This window comes from Simochromis diagramma, unplaced genomic scaffold (genome assembly GCF_900408965.1).
Source record: "Simochromis diagramma unplaced genomic scaffold, fSimDia1.1 OVJJ01000344.1, whole genome shotgun sequence".
Taxonomy (NCBI): Eukaryota; Metazoa; Chordata; class Actinopteri; order Cichliformes; family Cichlidae; genus Simochromis; species Simochromis diagramma.
The window spans coordinates 5220293-5245300 of record NW_024387375.1 but is presented as its reverse complement, the minus strand read 5'-3'; the positions used below and the strand labels follow the sequence as shown (position 1 = coordinate 5245300).

Sequence of the window (25008 nt, the reverse complement as noted above, 5' to 3'; positions counted from 1 at the left end):
AAACGAATGAGCGTCCTGAATGTACGTTCCAGGTTATTTCAGTCGCCGTCAGTGGTCGCAGTGCAACGGGTAGAAAGTACAGAACATAATGACCTACCTGTAATGAACAACCCTGACATTTACATCAATCGTTGATTGATGTACGGTTCTTTAGCATTTATCACAAAGGCGCACACACGGCTCTGATTTCATTCACAGTCATTTCAGTCAGGAAATGACCTGCAGGAGAATTTGTATCATAAATGCAACACCTTTCCTCATTGCTGCTCCGCTCAGTGCGTCCATCTGCACGCTCAGGATAGATAAAGGGCCCATCTGATGCCTGTCGCTGCAAGCACATAGATATATTTGCAGGCGGGAGGGGAGGCAGGGAATTAGTGAGGAGGAAAGGAAAATTATTAGTAGGAGGTGTCGCTAGCATGAGTAACGTCCCCCTTGTGTGAACAAGGGTCAAGATCAATGCCCTGACATAAAATGAGAGAAGAAGAGGTGATGAGAGATTGTGCTGGATACTCAATCCACCGTTCCTGCTGTCTTTTTGCTCACAGACTGAACAAAAGCAATGTAAAGAGGGGCACAAATGGGCAAAGAGACAGCAGAGAAACTGGGAAGTATGAAATATGGTTAACAGCAGCTGAAAAGGAAAATGTAGCAGTAAAGAGTGATGGAGACAGAAAGCAGAAAAACTGAGAAAAATGGAGAAACGGGAAGGTAAGAGATTTCACCGTGAGGGTATAAATGCCCCCAAAGCAGAGAGAGGACGGATTGGTGGAGCGCTTTGAAACATTTTCAAGGTCCTCTGACTTCTACTGAAGTCTCCAGTCTGCACACAGCCTTTCTTGCTCTTTCTGACAAATTGTTCTTTATTTCCTCAATTTCTTTTAAACGACACAGTCATTTTTCTTCCCTTTGTTCAGCGGATTCTGCGACGATTATCCTGCTTTTGGCTGCCGTCGTACATTAGACGGCAAACTGTGACTTTTGGCTTTCTTCTCTTTCTCCTTTCCATTAAAAGCTTCTCTGACTCATTACTGAATCACTGCAGTATTAAACATTGATGTTATCATTAAACAGTGATAGGTGAAAACAAGGGGTCAGTCGTGGTAACCTCGGCTGAATGAATCAAGAAATTAAGTCATGGCGAATCACTCTTTCTGGAAATAAGGGAGCAACAAATCGATGGGTAAAAAAATAAATTAAAACCAACACAACATTAAGTGATTTGTTAAGGTTGTTTTTAAGCCTTCAAAGCTAGATTGAGATCTGAGGATGGTTTTGCACAAACGGTCTCTACCTAGCCCTGTGGTCCGGCGTATCGTGCGTCTCTGCTCTGGTATATTCTCCATTTCTTTTGATGGTTATTTCCCCATTAATGTTAGTTTACATCAGTGTGGTTGGTACTGCACATGGCCTTATCCTTTTACTTTGTTGTAGGCCCCTTTTTTAAATCATTAAACTTGCTCTAGTGGTGGCATCTCTTATTTTATGATTTTGGGGGGGTAGGTAACAAGTTTAACAAGTGAGAAATAAAACTGTGGATATGATTAATAAAAACCCATTCAAATTCTGGATAAATTAGGACTTTGGTTAAAAGAATATAAGTTATAGTTTCACCTGAATGGAAACTCCTAAGGCAGTCGAGTCCCATCAGAACAACAGTACAGTATTTCTGAGGCAAGAGTTACCCTGAGTATGTCATTTTAAAGAGCTAAACACTAGAAAACAGAACAGACAAAAGAGCCTTACTCTCATCTGGGTTGGGTGAGGCAAGGATGGCGCTGTGCTTCCTCTTCACCTCTTCAACTTTCTCTGCCAGCGATTCGATAAAACCCCGGATCTCTTCCACCTGTCAAGAGAGCGAGACACAAAAAGGTGCTTTAGATCTGTTCCGTAGCAGGAAGCACCTGTGACTCACCTGGCAGATGCTGTGAAGACCACAAATATGAAAGTTTTTCCAAGTTCATCCAGCCTCAGTCATCATTTCTCCATGCAAAACTGGACGACTCTTATTTATACCCTGTTTAATTCTGACACAGATTTCAAGATCTGGCTTGTTTGTACTACAGACTGATAAGTGAGCTAGGAAAAGTTTTCCCAGTAACCCGCTGCTGCCTCCTACGTATCTTACAGATACACGAGTGCTATCGACAGCAAATAAATGGAAATGAATGCCTTTAACCCAGTCATTAAGCACACTGACAAAAACTGATCCTTGAAGTGCATCATATTCATTTCCTCCTTTGAAATCCACTGAGGTTCAGGACTGATATTCTACCCCATCACCTCTCGCCTATACTTCCTGCTGCCTGGCAGCCAGCTGTGCCGTCTCTGGCTCTCGATGACAGCTGGAAGATCAGCGGGTCACATCTGTCAGTGACTTCATCAATCTCTACTTTCATCTCAGTCCATCAAACTGCTGATCATTTTCTCCTCCTTTACACCTGCTCTGCTACAGGCCAGCCTATCCCCATGTCATTCCGGTCATTTCCTTGCACATCTCTCTGGCTTGGCTTTTTAACTCTAATTCCACTTTTCCTCTGTCAGTTTTCACAGCTCTACTACAATCCTGAGATTTCCTCTTCTCAGCCCCGGTGATTATTCGCCAGTTATCTCTTTAATTGGCTTCTGATTGGCTCTGAAAGACAACTGGGAGAGAGACCAGACACCGTGGGTGGGTCGCTTAGGTGAATGCAGAGTTAAACGTCATGGGGGGAAGAGAGCAAAAGTTAAAGATGTAAGAGAGTGAGAAAGGACTGGAGAAAGGAAGGACGCCAAAGAGAGTAGAAGATGAAACCACTTTAAGCTGCCTCGGTTTAGAAATCACACGTTAGTGAGTCATGGCACATCTCTCTGCTCTTATAAGGCATCAGATAAATTTTATTGGTATGAGAGAAAAACATGATCAGACGAGGCTAAAAAGCCCACAGATGTGTAAAAACAAACTGATACACGTACTTGGAGGGTAGTTTTGCAACTGCTTGTGACTTTTTGACCGAAGACATTTGTTATTATTCTGTGTCTTGTGCAAATGTCCTGTTAAACAGCCTTAACCCCAGCTGGATATTGCAGTAATTCATTAGTTTTAAGTTATTCTAGTGTAAAAGTCTCATTTTTATCTGGTAAGGAGAATGATTAGGAGCCTCGAGGCCACAGCGAGTCTTTCTTGCTTTGGCTCACTTCATTCTTGCATCATCAGGTGAAGCATAAATGGGCTCTGTTGCACAATGTAAGAAAAGTAAGACATTTTTTGACAAATAGCTGAAGATGAGGATCTTTTCTCTGCCTTTTCTTTTTTAGCTCACTGTTAGGCACTTATTTTCTTAGAATTATCCATATTTAAAAAAAATTTTTCAAAATTGTTCATAATTTCAAATATCAGCCTCATCTACTACACATCTTTAGATCTTCAAATTAAACTTTCTACAGCATCACAATTTAGATTTAGTTGCGTCTTAGAGTAGTGTTTGCATCCATCTAAACGATCTGATACTCAGACAACGCCAAAGCAGATTAAAGCCTCAACATATTGCTTACAAATGTATTCACACACTTGCTGTTGTGAATACATTTGTGTGCTATACATGAGAAAGAAATGATTACTTTATAGCAGGAGTCTAATGATTCACATACTGTGCAAGTCTTGAGCCACCCATCACATCTCTATGTTTCTTTAGGAGAATGAGAAATAGGAGAAGCATGCAAACATATATGGAAACACAGAACATAAAGCAAAAACAGCTGTACAATTCAGCTAAACTTGAGTTGTGTTACATAAGAGCTTACTTGTAATCAAGTAGCTCTTCACCTTCCTAAAAGTCATTCCAAAGTTCATCTTGACACCACCAGGACGGAGCCTCCACCATGTTTTGCAGATGGCTGTAAGCGCTCACTGTTGCATTTCTCTCATGACCTCCTGGATACATATAGACCTCAGTTTTTTAAAAGCCACACAATGTGGAAAAGAAGTTTTCAGTAACTGCTCTTTTGGATATAATACTTTATTAATAAAGTATTTCTGAAATTTACTGGGGAAAAAAAAAAAAAAAAAAAACACTGTCAAACTTTTGTCTTTTGTATTTTTCATAGATTCAACTAAACAAATGAGAACAAGTGATGCATTATTGTACAGGCTGCTAGTAACAAAGAGAATAAAGATATCATTTAAAATTGGCTCTTTCCCAAGTTATTTTTATACACAACACTGCTTCATACCTTGAGACTTCCGTTGTGGTTTGGCATACAACCAAAAAAAGAAAAAAAAAAAATATTCCTATGAAGATGATCAGATACAAGGACTTGACTGAAAATAAGTGAGGAGCAGATGATGTCTAAAGAAAGACCTTGAAAAACTTCAGAAAGCCTGAAAACTATTCTTCAAGGCAAACCCATCTCCTCGGAAGCAAAATATAAAGAAAGGAGTGGCTCAAGACTTTTGCACAGTACTGTAAACATTTATAAAAGAAAAAGCTTGCAGAGAAAAACTGCACTGCTGATTTTCATAATCAACAAAGTAAAAACGCTACTTAAATGTAAAAAATAGAGCTTTTTAATCACTTTATTGTGAACGCATGTCCGGGCTAATGAGCTTCAAAGACGAGCCACATCACATGAAGCAGATCCTAAATTAATTTTCTAATTAAACCAATTAGAACTTCTCTGTGTATCCACTATTTCAACAGCACTAATAAAGATTAGGGAAATATAAGCAATTCTTTTAGTTACAATTTTCATTGTGTGACATGTGGGGTGGGCAGTTTCAGTGACTGTTACATAATCGCATAGTTTAGACAGCATCAGGAAGATATTCAGCCATGTGCTGCTAAAACTGACTGTTGGTTTGACAAATGCAGCCTTAACTCTTACCCCTATAGGTATTATGTGCATTAATCTCCACATAAACAGGCATGCACACAGATAGATACTAAGCATGACCATAGGTGGCTACATTCATCTTTACAAAAATTCCACAACATAAAATCAATATGCACACACAGTGTTTACAGTGCGACTCAAGGTCACAGTGGTATTTCCACTGTCCGTTATCCCTGCAGATCACTAGCGAAAGCTTAATTAACACACCCAGTCGGGGTGGAAGCCTGACCGCGCCTGCTCTTCTTCTGCTTCCCTCTCCATCTACATCTCTCTGTCACATATTGATACCCGTTCTTCCTCTCTGGTCTTGCTGTCTAACTTCTCCTAACGACTCTGCCACTCTCACACTCCCTGAAGCTTTTAGCTCAGTGTCAAACCGCTCTCTGTGGATCCCTCTGTCTACATGTTTCAGTCAAACTCTGCCTCCTTCATTTCTTCACTTGAGACAGACTGAAAATTACAGACAGATAAAGAGGGCTGTGTTTCTATATCAGGGATACAGACAGTCCGTCAGAAGCGGGAAGCAGCAGAAGAACATAAATGAGACAAATGTGAGAGAAATGGCTGCAGCCTGCAGCGATCCTCCGGAGCTAAAACATCCCATAATTACAGACTTTTTGAAGCTATACCCTGGATTACCTCTGTACTGACTGTCAAACCTCAGATTCAGGAGTTTTAGACTTCGCAGCTGAAGAAAGAAAGAATAGAAAACTCTCTGCACTTTTTTTTTAAATATAAAAATGCGTTGTTCTGGTTGCTGACGTGCAGGCGTAGCTGAGAGATACCAAAATTGTTTCATATTTTGCATTCAACGGGGCGGCACATTGGTGCACTGCTTAGCACTGTCATTTTACACAATGAAGGTTGTTGGTTCAAATCCATGATCTCCCTGGGCCTGTGTGGGCTTTGTCCAGTGCTTCGCTTTCCACAAAAAAAAAAAATCAACAACAACAAAAAACAAAAACTGGTGATTCTGAACTGAACAGAAAAGCTCTTACTGTGATGGGCCATCTACCTGCTTCGCTAGTGCCCAGCCTCCCGTGCCATGACACCCTGGATAGGCAACATCGGAGCATTAGATAAGCTTTTAAACAAAATGGACGGCTGTACCAGATGTGCCAGGTTGCTGAGTCACAAGCCGATTGATGATTCTCTTCCTGTTTTAGATGGTGCTCTTCTATTGTGTCGTCCCCCCCCTCCTCCCCCTCCACCGTATACTAGTATGTGCAACAAATATTGCCACTGCCACCTTAGCCACCTGTGATCTTAATAACAGGGAATGTTTTAAAAGGTGGCCACAGCTCAGACTCAGAAAAACAAGGGAAAAAAAGAGAGCATACGTTTTGAGCATGAGTCTGCACAGTGACTAAGCATTGATTCTGGGACTGAACGACATTCTTCCAAAATCATTTCCTCCTTTTTTGCTTTGAGGAGAGGGGTACAAACACTTGGACATGTCAGTCCAAAATCTTCAATGTTTTGAAGACATGATTAACAACATTTTCACAGTCAAATTATTGAGTGTCCCTTCTTGCCCTGTTGATGGGGACATCGTCATCTCGATTGGGACGTGAATGTTTCATCGCAGCATGAAGGTAATTGCCTCCAAAATCCTGAATGATTTAAAGTAATCATTCCCTGGTAGAAAAGTGCATGCCAGAAAAGATTAGCATGGCAGAGCCACCAGAGACCATTCATTCTGGTGGTCACTGGTTCCAGTTTATCCTTAGTCCTTTTCCTGGTTTCCGTGCAGTGCCTGTGTGGGTTCTCTTGCTCCCAGAGTCCGATCAACCTTGAATTTAAAAAAAGAAAAAACTAAAAACTTTAAGTGGTTAAAGCACCTGAGGGACCTGCTGCAGTAACAAGATAGCACATTAGTAGTCATCTGATAGCCGCGAAGCACATGAATGAGCCACTAATGGTGAAGAATGAATGAAGCAGCCGATGCCGAGCCGAGCCAACTACTACAAGCATAACTTCCCCGCTCTGTGCGCACCAACACTTTGCTCCATTTGAGAGACCACTGTAGTAGACAAGCTCTCGATTTTCTGGTTAATCTGCATTTCGCCTCTTGCACATTCTTTGGCTCATGAATAAAATAATAAGACTGTGGACAGAAGCAGCTGAGGTGGCCCGTTTGATTGACCTGTGATCAGATGACTCCAAGCAAGAAAAGATTTTCCGAGGATACGCACACAGTCAGAAGAGGTATTCACAGACTAATTACTCATTTATTATCAATATTTACATACTGTATGGTGCTTTTTGATTGCCTCTGCTGCCGAGTTTCTCCAAAACATCTGGCAGGGTGTGCACGTCACCACATTTAAATTTACATGAAGTTATGGTTGATGGAGAAATCTAAAAGCTAATGCTGGAAGTGGGTGGAGAGGTGGAGTGTGTTAAACAATCGCAGGCAGTCACTGAGCACATTTAATCAACTCACATCTATATGCTGCCCAGTTGCATGAATTAGTGCTTTTGATGACTTAACAACAATATTGTGATGATAAAAACAATATTTCCATCACACGTCGGTAAAGAAGGCTGCTTCTTCTCCTTTTTGACGCTTGTCTGTGCTGAAATATTAAATATCTATACAGACATTTTGATTGATCTCCTTTCAGCTCAGTCACTGATGATTGCGGCTTTTTGGCGATGTGTTTGTTGTCTCACGGCGCTTTGAAAGCTCACGTATCAAAGTGCTGGTTGCCAGACCTTTTTCGTAACTCAAAAATGCTGCTAAATGCCATTCAACCTCGCCCGACCCACCTTTGTAGCAGCATTTGCAATGGTGATTTAAATACTTCAAAGGCTAATCCCAGGTGTTTTAGAAAATGAAAGTAGTGGCGCATATAATACAAGAAATATAACTGCCAACAACACAAGTAATAAAAAAAATTACACTACTGTTCTCACAGTGAACGCCGTCACCGGGTAAAAAAAAGGCCTGGCACCATATGAATGATGATTCCCAGTGGGTCTCCCTCTCTCTGGGGCGGAGATGTCAACTGCTGCCATGCTGAAACGAGGCCCTCCCTCTGAGACCTATAATGATGTTCAGCTTGTACTCTCAGCAAACGTGCATGGCACGCACTGGGAACACGCTCCCAAATGTATGTGAAAAGAAATTTACGGTGTGGAAAATTATTATTTTATTCTCTGATGAACTTGTAAGTTTGCAAACGTGCAAAGAAGTGAACAGTCTAATTTCTATGGTAATTTTATTTTAATGAAGAAAGACAGAATATTGACGATAATCTAAAGACTACAATCAGTATTGTTGAGAGACTCCTGATCTCAACTTCTTATCTGCATAAAGCGCGTCTGTCCACAGAATCAGTTTCTTGCATTCCAACCTCTCTACCACCCTGGACACGATCAAAGAGCTGTCAAAGGACATCAGGGGAAAGATAACAGGAGGATGATCGTGAGAAAAGCGGTGGATCAGCCAAAAACTGCATAATGAAGACAATTGGGTTTCCAGTCACCAAGAACAGCACAGTGTCCCCAAGGTCCCACTGCTCAAGAAGGCACATGTACAGGACGTCTGAAGTTTGTCAGTAAACATCTAAATGACTCAGAGAAGGCCTGGGAGAAAGTGCTATGGTCAGATGAAACCAAAATCGAGCTCTTTGGAATCAACTTGACCCACAGTGTTTGGAGGAAGAGACAGCTGACCCACAGGACACCAACCCCACAGTCAAGCACGGCGATGGAAACATTATGCTTTAGGGCTGTTTATGTGCTAAGGGTACAGGAAAGTACAGGAGGGACCAATGGACAGGGCCATGCACCATAAAATCTTGTATGAGACCCTCCTCTCCTCAATCAGAACACTCATGTTGAAGTCATCGATGGATCTCCCAGCATGACAGTAAGGAGTGACTTATAAAGAAGCACATTAAGGTCATGGAAGGGCCTAGCCAGTCTCCAGAGCTGAATCCTACAGAAAATCTATCGAGGGGTACGAAGCTGTCACTGCAGTGGTTGGCAATAAACCTAAAGGACTGAGAGAGTTTCTTTAAAGAGGAGTGGGCCAGAATCCCTCTTGAGATGTGTATGAACCTGGTGACAGACTACAAGAAATGTCTTACCGCTGTGCCGGCTAATAAGGGTTTCTCCAACAAGATCTGCTTGGGTATCAACTACTTATTTCACTCCGTGACATGCAAATCCATTTATAACTTTTATGGAACGCGTTTTCGCTTTTTAAAGTTTTAATTTTGGTTGATATTGTGTCTCAGGGGCTGTTACGGCACTATTCATTGCTTGGTAAGTGAGCAAACTTACAAATGTAGCCGGGGATCAAATAACGATCCCCCGCTGACACACAAGCTCAGCATCTGTCGTGCCACGAGGAAAGACTGAGAGAAATACATGAAAAATATCAATGTTATTCAGAGTTGGGCGAGTAGAGCACTGGTGTGATATGTTGAATCAATAAAGGCTTTTTCAAATGAAATAAAATGCAGAACAATTTATGCCACACCAGCAACAACATCAACAGTTATAAATCATAAAAACGCACCCCAGAGAAGACAAGCGGCATGAGATTGATTACAGCGCTCCAAAAAAAACCCAGCACGATTAGATTCAATATCAGCAGAGGAAAAACACCCGGGCATGTTGTAGAGTAGCAAATTACCTGGACTGACAAGTTATTAGCCTTCAATGAGCCTGATAATGTGTAAATGGAGAAAAAGTGATTGACAGCAAAAAAAGGAGAAGGAAGGATCAGGATTGGGAGAGAAACAAACCTGTTCAAAGAATTCGTCCATAAAGCCTTTCTCCATCCCAACAGCGACTTCATCTTCCTCCTCAGTCGTCTCCTTCCCCTGGACACACACACATACACGAAATAAAAAAAATTATACACATATATATTAATACATAACCTTAATACAATTGAATTACTTACATTACATGAACCAGTTAAATAATAAAGCAATAAACATGGTTAATAGCATTAAAAAAAAAAAAAAAACACTAAAACACATGTAAACATAATTTCTATCAAGAACAACACTGATGATGACTGAATTGGACCATGTTAGGTTGTTTTTACATAATTCAAGGTTAAATGGAACAGTGAGAACACCCCCCCCCCTCCCTCCTCCCAAACCTCTCCAAACATCACCTGATTAGAATCAAGGAGCACTTAATGACACTTTTAATTAGAACCACAGGTCGAGTGATTAGCAAGTCATTATTGAATTAGAACCTACGAGCAGAGAAAACCTTGACTTCTGCACCCCTCCACCTTCACTCATGCACAGATACATGTAACCATTTCAGCTTAAAGGAGCAGATTAATATTTTGATACCACTCCTATTTCTCTGTAGTTAACACACTAAATCATGCAACAGGTTAGACTTTAATCGGGGGAAACCAGCTGTTGTGACTTCGTCTAAATGGTAATAAAATCCCCTTAGCAGTTCTCCAAATTTACATGTGACTTAATAAAATGTAGAAAAATAAACCCTAAATAGCAAACTAAAAGCTTACTGTGGAAAAAACAAACAACAGGGTTACTCAAAGAAAAAGAAAAAAATAAATAAATCACAAGACTGGAACCTGTTCAAACTCAAATTCTCAAAATGTCCGACTCTTCTAGTAATTCCGGTTATTTTCTGCTGTTACTGAGGTACATTCACGTCACTAAGGCCTGAACATTCTCAGTGAATAAATTAAAGCTTGGACGCAAAAACATAAAAATAAAAAGTTCAAAACTCTGCAAACTTTTCGCAGTCTGGCATATGATTCATTCTGAAATGCATGCTTCTAATCACACATCAGCCATTATACTGCATTAGTGGGATCTCATGTGGCCTCATCTCATTCATCACAGCCACTGTCAAACTAATTTGGTTCCCCATTAGTGGCCTATGAGATCCATTTGCTTATCAAGGCTGTGAGGACAGAGTGCAGTTTTCATCTTCTTTTGCCTGAAATGACTCCTTACTCTTATCCCAGAATTTCCAAACAGCAGTAAGAGTCCTGAATTATGCAAATGATGCTTCCCAGTGTCTGTCAAAATGATGACTTCATTTCCTCTCAAACCTCAAAATAAAACTGTTACCAAAATAAGAATAAGATTAAGAGTCCCTAAAACTTTAAAAACTCTTTAAACCATTAAATTAACCAGTAAATATTTAAAAACTTCAATGAATCATATCCAGATATTATTTATGCTCTCCATGTGTATGGGCAGCCAGCCAGGTTCAACCAGACAGGGAAACAAATGTGCAGGCATTACATGCATCAGGAGGCAGGAAGCACAGGAAACTTTTGCATCAAGTGATCAATTTCCAGTAAAAGAAATGAGCTACTTATCCCTTGTTAACTGCTTAACAATGGATCAGCAGGATGCACATATACATCATGCATTACTGACATAAGTTTGTACAGCTGATATTACCAAACATTCATAAATACATTTATATTCTCCAGCCACTTTACTCCTTGTCAGTGTTGGCTTGAACCCATTTTGTCTTCAGAGCTGCCTTAATTCACTATTTCATAGATTCAACAAGTTGCTGTAAATATTCCTCAGAGATTTTTGTCCACATTGACATAACACCATCACACAGTATCTGCAGATTTGTTGGCCGAGTACAGTGAACTCATTGTCATGTTCAGAAAACAAGTTTGAGATGATTTAACCTTTGTGACATGGCAAACTGTGGTCAGAAAGGGATGGGCATGGTCAGCAACAATAGTCGGGTAGGCTGCGATGTTTAAATGATTTTCAGTTGGCGATAAGAGCTCCACAGTGTGCCAGGAAAATACCCCCACACAATTACTCAGCTGCGACTGCCATGCATGCCTCAGCAGCCTGGTTTGTTGACACAGGGCAGGGTGGATTCTGATCCTACCACCTGCACGCTGCAGGAGAAATCGAGACTCATCGGAACAGGTAACATTTTTCAAATCTTCCATTGTCCTATTTTGGTGAACAGGTGCAAACCGTAGCCTCGGTTTCCTGCTCTTAGCTGACAAGAGTTGCAGCCAGTGTGGTCTTCTGCTGCTGTAGCCCATCTGCTTCAAGGTTCAACATATTGTGCATTCAGAGATGCTCTTCTGCATACTTGGATGTATTTATTTGTAATTTTTGCGTTACCATTGCCTTCCTATCTGGCCGATCTTGCACTAGCATCCATGCAACATTCAAAGTTGTTCAAATCACCTTTCTTCTCCATTCTGATGCTCGCTTTGACCTTCATGCCAGATCCACTGAGTTGCTGCCATGTGATTGGCTGATTGAAGTGTTAATGAGCAGCTTAAGAAGTGTACCTAATAAAGTGGTCAGTGAATATAGTTGCCAATGTATGGTGGCACTGCAAGTTATTTAAATACTGAGATTCATCTTTTTAAAGTCATTCTAAAGTATGAAAAATTGCTTCTGACTCTTTTTATTCAGCGAAAAGTATTAAAGTGTCAGAACGTCAGAAATTAAAGTCTGCGTAGGAGATTTTTTGTAGATTACAACTGAAAAATGTGATAAAATGACTCAACGAATCTAATATGACTTAAATCAAATCATACCGCTTCTTTGTTAAGTTCTACCATGCAGACACTGAAAGATAAAAATTGAGAAAGTTTGCGCCTGTAAAAAAAATAAATAAATAACTGTATTAAATGTCTTCTTTGATGCCATTTCTCTTTGAAGAGGGTTAAAATGTGATATGCTGACACAGCAGGAGATGGGGAGGAGACATAAGGAAACCAGACGAGAACAACTGAAGAAAAGGAAACAGTTCCTGAGAAAATGCTTGTGAAGACAGACTTTAGCAAGACAAATGCCACAGATCTAAGCGAGAGGAGTACAGAGATGCTGTAATCCCACTAATATCTAGACCTACTCAAACTAATCCAAGTATACACAGAGTATGTATGTATGTATGTATGTATGTATGTATGTATGTATGTATGTATGTATGTATGTATATATATATTCACTACAGGTACAGTAAATTGCTAACAAACTAGAATAATAAGAATAAAGGTCCTAAAAGTCCATTTTGAGACCTAATCTTTAATGTGTTGGTATGGCGCTGATGTGCATTCACGGAGTTGCAGACTTTCAGAAGCAGCCAGAGTAGAGGCGGCAGCAGCAGCAGGAGGCAGAGGAGGAGAATAAGCAGGGAATCAGAATAGGCTCAGAGCACCAGTACTGTGTTCAGCCTCCACAGAGAGATGCTGTATCTCCCACAGAGAGAGGAGGGCTTTGGTCTGGTTTTACTTTGTGTGGTCAGGAGGAGAGAAGACCGAGTAGCGCACCTCAAACGTCCTCCTCCCACCAGATCTGAAGCTCCTGCTGAGCCACAAAGAGGCTGGGAGAGGCCTTTAGTGCCGAGCTCTTCACTGAGCCTACAGACTTGACTATCCACACAACAGATGCTCTGAGCAAGACACACAAACATGCATACACACTGTAGCTAGCACACTGGCAATATACAGCAGAGGGTAAACACACAGAGAGAATGAGCTTTATATACAAGCTGGTCCCCCATCATACCAGAACCTTTGAATGCTTGCTGCCTCTGGGGCTCACACTCGGGTGAAACTCCCCAACTGTGGTGTAGTCAAGTAGTGGCCTGATTATGGTGTTTATTAGATTAGAGAGTTGATGCGGGCACCATGCCAGCAAGATATCGCTCTATGAAGACAAAAGTGCCTGCACAGACACAGGAGGAGGAGGAAATGTAGTCCAAGTGTGAGGGAGGGAGAGATAAAGCAGGCATAGTGAGCAGGCTGCAAGAATCACGGTTCCTATCACCAAGGTATTAAAGGAAAAAAAAAAAAAAAAAAAAAAAAGAGGGAGAACAGGGGAACAAAACAATTACAGAAAGCTGTTAAAGTGCATTAACATGTGCAACAAAAAGCCATGCAGGCAATAGTGTGTTGATGTACAAGAAATCGGATTAAATAAAGGGGGTGTGTATGTGGGGGGGGGGGGGGGGAATAAAATATGCTTGCAAGCCTGTACGCTCTCAGACTCTGTGTAGTGTTTTATATGAAAATAAGATGAGTAAGACCAGTGAGAGACAGTTCAAGTAGACACCCATGTGAGCAGTACTTTATTGTCCTTTTGTGTTACCATATTAAAGCAGACCCGTTTCCTGCATCTTTGTATCGCAGCCAAATCAAGCAGCTTCCTGCAGTCCCATTAGAAATGACTCATAAAAATCTGTGTCAGCTGCACAGAGGAACACTGAGCGTATAACCAGATTTATTATCCCAATACAGCTAGGTAGCATTCATTATAGATGTGCGCTCACTCAGTGACACGCAAACCTTTGATTATTTATTCATTTTCCTACAGTAGACAAACACCAAGCTAGAAACAGCAGAATCTGAACGATATAGTAGCAGATTTGCGCTCAGTTTGCAAAGCCCTGCTGCTCACAGGATATTTCGAATCTGCTAGTAAAGGAGGCAAAGGAGGAAGAGAACCACGACTTTCAAACTGCAGTCTTACAGCGAGTTTTGCATGTGCTCAAGCGCCATAAATTTTGTCAGAGAGTGAACACAAGACTCTGTATTAAAGTCCTTCACCCCTCACTTCACTACAAGGGAACTAAATGGGCACATGTCCTTCCAGGTCCAAGTGAACTGGAAACTAATTTTGTATTTTTCATTCATTAAATTTTTTTTTTTTTTTAGAGTTTCAGATTGTGTTTGGTCATTTCAGTCTATTAAAAAAAAAAAAAAAAGTGAATAATTTTAGCATTACCTTTGTTGCTTTTGTTTTGTTTGCTTTGTTTTTTAAGTAATATAGGTGGTCTGACTAAGAAGCAACAAATAAGATGCCAAATCTGCTACACGATCAACTCACACTGGTTTTTTGCAGCCATCTTGATTTTGCACATTATTTGAATATAAACCCCTGTTCTGAGGCTTAATGCTCCAACTGGTCACGGAGATAAACACTGAATATAACTAGCTCCACTTAAACCGCTATGGCCTGTACTCATTCAAGCCCTCGAGACATTCAACGCGCTACGCTTATATGCAGATCTGCGCTCTGCTTATATGCATTCAGGAAGGTCTAGCAAGTGAAATGTTATTTTTCCACTTTCGCTTAAAGCAGAAAATCATACCCAAAATTACTTTGTTATGAAGGGCACAGGTTTAATTACATTTATCTGTCACCAGAACAACCACTGCAGGAGAGTACGAGTAAAAACTATATTTAGAGGCTGTGCATGCACTGATCTGCCACAACATTAAAACCACTTCACCTGCCTACTATTGTGAACACTCCTCTTATCCCGCAGTAAACAGCTGTGACTGGTCAGGGGATTAACATGGCATTTTTGGGGTCTCCTGCAAAGTCTGGCACCAGGACACGAGAAGCAGATTCTTTGGGTTCTATTGGTTGCAGGCATGCGCAAATGCCTGCTTGATTAAGTCGGGATCTAGGGGAATTTGGAGGCCACATCAACACCTTGGGCTCTTTGTTGTACTCCTGAAGACGTCGCTGATGAGTATTGCAGTGTGACAGGGCAAAATGTCATGCTGCAGGATACCGCCGTTGCCATGAAGAGTTCGCAGTAGAGGGTATTTATGTCACCCTATGTGACCAAGTAACAAAGTTTTCCATTCAGACCACTGCCTTGTTACCAGATAACAGATGTTAACCACTTCACCTGGGGCTAGGCGATTAATTAAATATAAATTTCAATTATTCAACTCACAACTATATTGTGAAAACAGAAATAAATTAGGATAAACTGTTGCTTTTTTGCTTCTATTTTTGCTACAAAGATCTTCTTTTTTTTTCCTTTTATTGTGCGTTATAAATTCAGACTCAGCCACTCGCCTGCGGCTGCCATGCATGCCTTTAAAACCTGCAAATCCACTGCCACCTGGGCCTCTCTTTGTCCCCGACTGAACCAGCAGATGTCCCGTGGTGAAAGCAGGCTACCAGGAACTGGCAGTTACCCTTGGACTACAGGCTTTTTGATCAAAAGCAACCCCCTAATCAGGGCCCAACTCTGTATCCTGTGCCTCTCGCAACCTCTTTTTTTATTTTCTTTATCTTTATTTCAGTTTAATTATGTTAAAAGTTTGAGGAAATCTGCTGTAAAGTGACATCTTATTAAACTCAGTCACTGCAGGGCATTTTTTTTAAGTTAATGACTATTCGTGCTAATTAACCTAAATAACTGTGATTATCATTTGTTCTAAAATCGAACGGCTTTACCGTCACCTGTGAGTTTTAACGTTGTGGCTGATCAGTGAATAATTAAGCAGTCATCAAGTTGTTGCCTTGAAAATAAATAAATAAAAGAATGCTGCAGTGACTGACTACACTGCGCTCTGCGTGCTGCGATTCCTGGCTACTGCTACACCAAATGTTCAAACAATCAGCATTTAACCTACACATTGCAGGTGAGCTGCTGGATTTTTGCAGGACCGCACACAAGTCAATCCATATAAGATACAAATTCTTGTACCAAGTAGACATAAACGTAATGCAGTGAATACCATGAAAACCCCAATAATAAGATGAATCTCTATGAGCAAGCACCTGGAGATAGTGGGAAGGAAAAACTCCCTTTTAACAAGAATAAACTTCCAGCAGAACCAGGCTTGGGAAGGGACAGCCATCTGTGGCATAGCACTGATGGTACAGAGATGGTGCTGACACATCGAAACCACAATTTCACAAACCTCACTGATCGATTGATCCACTGATTGGCTAACTGCGTGACCGACTGATGAACGAGAAGGGCACAGCGTAGGGCTATCGAGACAGGTTACACAACCATGGAGCAGTATGGGTGATGAGAGGACACAGGAAGTGATAGACTGAACCAGAAGACCAGCCAACTGTAAAATTAATTCAGGTCTTTTCACATTACTGTTCCCTCTTCTCTCATATAGAACCAGGAGCAGAGAAAATCAACAAGTCTCCATCTTTAAGGGCACATACACTAATGGCAAGTGTGAATTTCAGCAGATGCAGTCAGCTGGAAAAAGCAATGTGGTTCATTTCTTCGTATGCACTGGTTTGTCCATTGACTCCTGCTGGTAACTTGCTTTAAAAAAAAAAAAAAAAAAAAAATACAGCTCAATACTGCGTTGATCTAAGATATGAATCTAAAAAGGTGCTTTACAGTTTTGGCCTTGAGTAAAAACATAAAATATTGTGTAAGCAATCACACAGAAGAACATCTACTGTTCTCTTTCTTATCAATCATCTGAGCTCAATACACCACCTGTCTATATTTTCAACACTCAACAACACTCTGCAATCAAACCACAGCCAATTTACTGAAATGGCACAAATCGAAAGAAGGAACTCACCAAGGAAAAAAAGAAAAAGACAATGACAGGCTGTTCCTCCTTCCAGGGTGTCAAATGCTGCCATCAGAAGCCGCTGGCATCACAGAGATATGAAAAAAGGTATTGTGCCAGCTACAGCAACAGAGAGACTGGTCTCACTCCAACTTGACACATGTGGATGATTTGTTAGGACCCACTTTAAATAAACTGCAGGGTTCATGTTGCAAAGGGGAGCATGTTTAACCCAAACCACAATCTTTAAGCAAACAAGAGTGCAGCTTGAACACAGAATTAATTTACAGAAAGAGCTCAACTTAAACATACAGGGAGTGCAGAATTATTAGGCAAGTTGTATTTTTGAGGAATAATTTTATTATTGAACAACAACCATGTTCTCAATGAACCCAAAAAACTCATTAATATCAAAGCTGAATGTTTTTGGAAGTAGTTTTTAGTTTTTAGTTAGCTATTTTAGGGGGATATCTGTGTGTGCAGGTGACTATTACTGTGCATAATTATTAGGCAACTTAACAAAAAACAAATATATACCCATTTCAATTATTTATTTTTACCAGTGAAACCAATATAACATCTCCACATTCACAAATATACATTTCTGACATTCAAAAACAAAACAAAAACAAATCAGCGACCAATATAGCCACCTTTCTTTGCAAGGACACTCAAAAGCCTGCCATCCATGGATTCTGTCAGTGTTTTGATCTGTTCACCATCAACATTGCGTGCAGCAGCAACCACAGCCTCCCAGACACTGTTCAGAGAGGTGTACTGTTTTCCCTCCTTGTAAATCTCACATTTGATGATGGACCACAGGTTCTCAATGGGGTTCAGATCAGGTGAACAAGGTGGCCATGTCATTAGTTTTTCTTCTTTTATACCCTTTCTTGCCAGCCACGCTGTGGAGTACTTGGACGCGTGTGATGGAGCATTGTCCTGCATGAAAATCATGTTTTTCTTGAAGGATGCAGACTTCTTCCTGTACCACTGCTTGAAGAAGGTGTCTTCCAGAAACTGGCAGTAGGACTGGGAGTTGAGCTTGACTCCATCCTCAACCCGAAAAGGCCCCACAAGCTCATCTTTGATGATACCAGCCCAAACCAGTACTCCACCTCCACCTTGCTGGCGTCTGAGTCGGACTGGAGCTCTCTGCCCTTTACCAATCCAGCCACGGGCCCATCCATCTTGCCCATCAAGACTCACTCTCATTTCATCAGTCCATAAAACCTTAGAAAAACCAGTCTTGAGATATTTCTTGGCCCAGTCTTGACGTTTCAGCTTGTGTGTCTTGTTCAGTGGTGGTCGTCTTTCAGCCTTTCTTACCTTGGCCATGTCTCTGAGTATTGCACACCTTGTGCTTTTGGGCACTCCAGTGATGTTGCAGCTCTGAAATATGGCCAAACTGGTGGCAAGTGGCATCTTGGCAGCTGCACGCTTGACTTTTCTCAGTTCATGGGCAGTTATTTTGCGCCTTGGTTTTTCCACACGCTTCTTGCGACCCTGTTGACTATTTTGAATGAAACGCTTGATTGTTCGATGATCACGCTTCAGAAGCTTTGCAATGTTGAGACTGCTGCATCCCTCTGCAAGATATCTCACTATTTTTGACTTTTCTGAGCATGTCAAGTCCTTCTTTTGACCCATTTTGCCAAAGGAAAGGACGTTGCCTAATAATTATGCACACCTGATATAGGGTGTTGATGTCATTAGACCACACCCCTTCTCATTACAGAGATGCACATCACCTAATATGCTTAACTGGTAGTAGGCTTTCGAGCCTATACAGCTTGGAGTAAGACAACGTGCATGAAGAGGATGATGTGGACAAAATACTCATTTGCCTAATAATTCTGCACTCCCTGTATATATATCTATTAGTGGATTTAAAAGCATCGTAAGGATACAGTGAATGAGACTTGTGGATGTTTCTCTGAAGTGGCCACGAGTGTTTTATGTTTCGTGTTGTGGGTAACTATTTTATGTTGAATCTGTAGCATTTTTCAAGATTTGTTTAGTTTGCATGGCTACTAACTTGGACAGGTGAAAGAGATTTGATCTCAGTGGGACTTCCTGGTAAAATGAAGGTAATTAAAAGGAGAGATTGTGGGGCTTCTGAACAAAGGCAGTTATTTGGCACCTACGCCAACCTAAAACATGAAGTTTTTCCTCCAAAAGGGTTAAAGAATCAACACAAGAAATAACATTTTAAAGCCAGTCATTAAAACCCATTTAAAGACGTTTCCTGGAGCCAAGGGCTAACAGGGTCCTTTTAGTGGAAATCTCTTGTTCCAATCTTAGTTCCAGAGCTCTAATCATTACTTTTTTGCTATTACCATATTATAAACCTGCTGGCTGTTTGGCTAAGCCAACACGAGTTATACTACATGTTCCTCCTTCATATTTTTTTTTTTTTTTAATTTTGGGGGTTTAGTTTCACTTTAGTTAGAAAAGGATATACTTCATAAACTAGATGGGTGAATGTTTTATATTCCATTAAAAAAAAAAAAAAAGAACAGATGTGGCTGAGGTTAACAAGACTGTATTATAAGCTGTGCCTACAGTGTACAGAGCACGCGGTAGATAGATGAAGGAGAATAATGTGGGTTGGAGAACAGATGCAACGCTGCCACTACAGCAGCACAGTGTCAAAGTGTGAACATGTGCAACAATTTCCCTTTCCTAACAATCCTCCTCAACGTCCTCCCCCTTTAATGGTCTTCCTTTTTCTTTCTCATTCTTCCTGTCAGTCATTCTCTCGCTCTCCTTCCTCCAGACTCCAGCTTCACTACAGAATCATTACAGCAGTGAGCCCACACAGCATGGACTCAGTTACCTTTGTCTCGCTCTCCCTCCTCAGACCTGCACTGTTTGTCTTTTCTTCTTTACTATCTCACCATCTCTTGCCAAAACCACCAATTGCTATGTTGTGTATGTTGTGATACCTTGCCCTCAGAAGTATCAACATTTCATTCTGCTAGACACTCACCAGCCACTTTATTCGGCAAATCTTGTTAGAGGCAGGTTGGACTCCCTTTTGCCTTCAGAACTAGCTTACTTCTTCATTACACAGACTCAACAGGGTGATGGAAACACTCCGAGATTTGGGCCCATGTTGACACGATAGCATCGCATAGTTGCTGCACATGCTGCTACTGAGATCTGGTGGCTGTGGAGACCATTTAAGTACAGTGAATTCTCGTCATGTTCAAGAAACTAGTTTGAGATGATTTGAGTTTTGAGAAGTTTTCCGATGCTTTGTCTGAATCTCACGGGTCATCTTGATCTGTCTGAACGTATCAAGTCACCGACTTATACATTAACAAGCAGTTAAGTAGGTTTACCTAATGAAGTGGCCTCTGAGTGTATTTCTTAAGTGGAATATCAAACAACACAGATCTGACAGATTTGCAACTCTTTCAGAACTGAAGGAGGCAGCATATGACAACAAGACTGCGATCCAGTGTATCCTTACATGCTGAAGAAGAAGAAAGACTACAAGCACAGGAAAAACTACAAATGGAAAATGGAAACTAATTCAGTGATGGCTGACTCACCGACAAGAGTCACTATGTGTGTCACTGTGCATTTGAGGGGTGGTGACCGAGGTACGACAACTGATCCACAAGTGGAATATGCAAACGATGCGATTGTGTTTTTCAGACCAGAGGAGGAAATACTTCCAATTTAGAAATATCGTAGCATCAGAGTGATTTAAACCTGTCTTAATACGAAGTGGCAAACAGTTATTGGTTAAATAATATCTTATCATGTTCATAGGAAGATTTCGTGTGAATCCTGATTTCCTGACCAGATTTCCAATGTCTGTAGTTCCTACAGGTGTCGTTTTCTGCCGAAGGAGCTCACGAGATGACTGACCTTTTAGACTAAACAGTGGATGCTTACTCCCGTTATGGCTTGCTCATAATTGGCCTATGGGTATGGATATGAATATATAAGTGACATGCTGTTCATACACAAACTTGTTTGCCCTGAGCATGTGTGTAGGAAGCAGTGGATCGTTGGCCAGTCTTCACCGTTAAAGGAGTGGGTGAGAAAATGTCATAAAAGCTCCAATTGAACTTTAATGACAGATCACAGGCAGTGAAAAGATATGCTGTCACCGTTTATACTATGGCTTTGCCCACCCCTAGTCTCTTCTCTTTCTTCCCTGGGGAATATATTAAGTGCTTTGCTTGGTATCTCGCTTACCATGAGGGATTATGACAGCACCAATGCACCACTAAAGCAATTATATTCCAGATATGGAGGAAATGTAACTGAAAGTGAGAGGGATGTCAAAGAATAGCAAGATGCAGAGAAACCAAATGAAGGAGCGATGAAAGAGCTATATGACAAGATGTGCAGAGGAAAAACAGGCTGTCAGGAAGCACCGGTTGAAACAAAATGGCAAATTTCAAACAAAACAATTACAGCTGTTGATCTCCATTAACTGATTACATTTTGGTATTTAAGTCAGGAATAAATAAAGTTAAACGTGCCCTTGATATCTCAAACCCAAGGTGGTGTGCTCGAAACTACAGAATTTAGTTTCCGGTGATGCAAGTGGAAAAAAAAAAAAAAAAAAAGTAGAAAATCACTAAATTTGTTCTCTAGTCTTGCTTGAAAAGTGACTTTCATCAAAATATTGAAGTTATGTTGGCGTTAGAGTGTTTGCTCATCAGTTTAACAGTCATTTCAGCTTTAAAGCATTTGTAATAGTAAACGCAGCCAAATTCAGGGTCGTCGCGATGCAAGAATTTCAAACCTTGACTGCAACACCCGGGTCGATGGTAAAAATTACGAGGCATAATGTGTTAAGCTACAGCCCGGATTTTTTCCTGTTCATTCGTTAAGGCAGACTGCTACCATTGATGGTAAACTTTTTTAACTTCAATCAGGGACTTTGAAGAGAAACATAACACATTTTAGACACAACCATTATCCTGCTAAATTACCACTGTTGTTAACATTATAGAGAGGCAATACTGATAATGTGAGAGCGAGGCATCAAATGTTATCGGTACCACTTTATTGTTAGCCATAGCTGCTACCTTAGTGATAACTTGAAGCTAAAGGAGGCGAAAATGGCACTGTTGCAAATCTAACCTAATCCAAAAATACAAACAAAAATAGCCACCATCACATTTTCAGTATTTTAGTAATAAAAACGTACCATAATTATCCATTCTGGTGAATCACTCTTCTCTTTCTCTAAAGAAATAGCAATTGTCATCTATAAAAATCAGGACCCAGAGGGATGAACACCAAACTGATGTTACATTTTATTTTATTTATTACACTATTGTGGCTGAAATAACTTGGGTATCTTATGAATCTACAGAGAATAATCAAAAAGAATAATAAAAACAAACAAACATGATTATGTTTCTCAGGCTCATAATTATACTGCTCTGGTTTGACTCCATGTCCAAAAAAAAAGGTTTAAAAAAAAAAAAAAAAAAAAAGTACATTAAGCTTCCTGCTTTGCACCCAACAACAGTTGTCATGGTAAGCAGTTTGTTTGTGAACACAGAAAAGCATTTAGCATGAACAGGCTGAAACACAGCAGATGTGTAAATGAGAAGCTTTTCACTAGAAAGTTTTCTCTATCAGTTTAAAAGTTGATGGTGTCAGGATGGTATTCACAGCGTCAGCGGTTCCCGAGGAGTTACTGATGCTCTTCTGCAAAAACATCTATTTTCAGTAATTGGGGAAAATTGAACCAAGTTACTAACACAACAAAGAGACAAAAACAGGCAATTTAAATAAAGTTTAACTTATTAAAAGAGTGCTGGAGGGACACAGCAGCAAAAATCCAACAAAGTAAAAACTATGAGAAAAGAAAATAACAGTCCAAAAGTTGATAATGAAAGCTCAACTCAGAAATAGGAAAAAGACAGGAAGGTTGATGATTTGACAGACTAACTTAGGGAAGGCATAAAGACAAAATATGAACCAGGGAGAAAGATAATAAGGCATAACTGAATTCAGTCGGGTAATAATGATGGCAGGAAGCAAAGCCACAAGAAGGAAGTCCCTTGAAAATAAAACAGGAGGTGAAAAACAAAGTAAGATACAGGGACACCCAGAGGACAGAGAGAAAGGAAAACACTAAGAAATATGTTGAATGTTGTCATTTCTAAGCCGTGCCTGATGACCGAAGGTGTTCTTTGATAATGATTCTACGACTGACCAGGCTATGGCAATACTCATACCAGCCTATCACTACAAATTCATCACATACAGGTGCTTGTGAAGGACCACTAATGTAACACTTGGTGGAAGCAAAAGTAAAAAGTGGGTAAAATAAAACAAAGCCAAACACAAACTTGTGTCTCGGGCCCCAGTCACACAGGCCTACAGTGAGGTCGACGACCATCGAGCAGTCATCGAATGGAGCAAACGGAAGAAGTCTTCAGGTTTGCTGCTCTGAAAACCTCCTTGCAATTGCTTTGATTAGCAGATTACTGCCCAGTGTTCATATGGAACACACTCACCTACCAGCAGACATTCGCTTACTTCTAGCTGAACAGTCACAAAACTAAATGTTCACCTTCAAAGTAAAAGCTGTGCTTTTTCCAAACGTGTTGGCCGTGGTAAGGCACAACTTTTCTAACTTTTACTGTCTGTTATTTGCGTTGTACTTTCTGAAGTATCACTATTACCGTCGTCCATGCATACTCCAGACTACCGCAGCAACCTCCTAGCAACCAAAGAAATCAAAGGTGGTTATGGAGGTTGTCAGGGGTGGTGGTGGTGGTGAGATCACCAACCAGTCTGTATGCCAGGGGTGGCCAACCCGCGACTCTCGAGCCACATGCGGCTCTTTGCCTGGTTTCATGCGGCTCTTACATTCATATCAAAGGTGGTTGTGGTTGTTGTTGTTGTAGTAAAATGTGCTTCAAATCTTCAGTGCAGCTTCAGCTCACTCCATGCTAACATCGACCAGGAATTTTGACTGAACTTCGCAAGCACGAGTTGTGATATACAAGACAAGCCTCAGTTGGCAATATTTGCACGCTCTGTGTCAAACGATTGTGTGATCAAAGAAGAACTCCTTGATATTGTGCCATTAAAAGACAGAACCCATGGCATAGATGTGAAAGAAACCATGATGGCTGCATTTGAAAAAGCAAATCTGCCCATAATGAAATTAACTGCAATAGCCACGGATGGAGCACCAGCTATGATGGGATCTGTGAACGTGCTTGTGGGGTTGTGCAAAGCTGACCAAACTTTTCCTGAGTTTTGGAATTTCCACTGCATCATCCACATGGAGTGACTCCTGTCTAAATCACTGAATTTAGATAACATCATGAAGCCTGTGATGGAAATCATCAACTACATCTGCACACATGCGCTTAACCGCAGCCAATTCAAGAATCTCATCGCTGACCTGCCGCTGCAGTGCACTGTGAGGTGGGTGTCAAAAGGCCAGGTACTCTCTCACTTTTGGATGCCGTGAAACTGTTTATGGAAGAGAAGGACAAGGACTATCCTGAGCTCTCGGACCTCAAGTGGGTTATGGATCTGGCCTTTTTGGTCGACATGCTGCGTCACTTGGACAGACTAAACCTGACCCTGCAGGGTAAGTTAAAAATGCTGCCTGACCTGGTGCAAAGTGTGTTTGCGTTTGTCAACAAACTGAAGCTGTTCAAGACGCATATTCAAAAGGTAGATTTATCACATTTTCCCCACTCTGCTAAAAACCAGCGGGCAAGTTGCCAGCGCTGCCCTGAGTAAGCAAAGAGCCAGATATGCAACGCTGGTTGAAAACTTGCACGAAAGCTTTTTGACCCGGTTTCATGATCTACAATTGA

General features: G+C 40.9%; 1 protein-coding gene across 3 annotated transcripts in view; it reads right to left on the bottom strand.

Annotated features, from left to right (window-relative positions):
- The window catches only part of LOC120719837 (syntaxin-1A-like), a 73754-nt gene that overhangs the window by 41358 nt on the left and 7388 nt on the right, over positions 1-25008 (bottom strand). For all 3 annotated transcript variants that reach the window (XR_005692754.1, XM_040009360.1, XM_040009359.1), the window contains exons 2-3: positions 9633-9710; positions 1747-1846 (exon numbers count right to left, since the gene is read on the bottom strand). Coding sequence is in view for 2 of the 3 variants with exons in the window: in XM_040009360.1 (XP_039865294.1) it covers positions 1747-1846; positions 9633-9710 (178 nt within the window). In the remaining variant the exon portion in view is untranslated. The remainder of the gene's footprint in view (positions 1-1746; positions 1847-9632; positions 9711-25008) is intronic.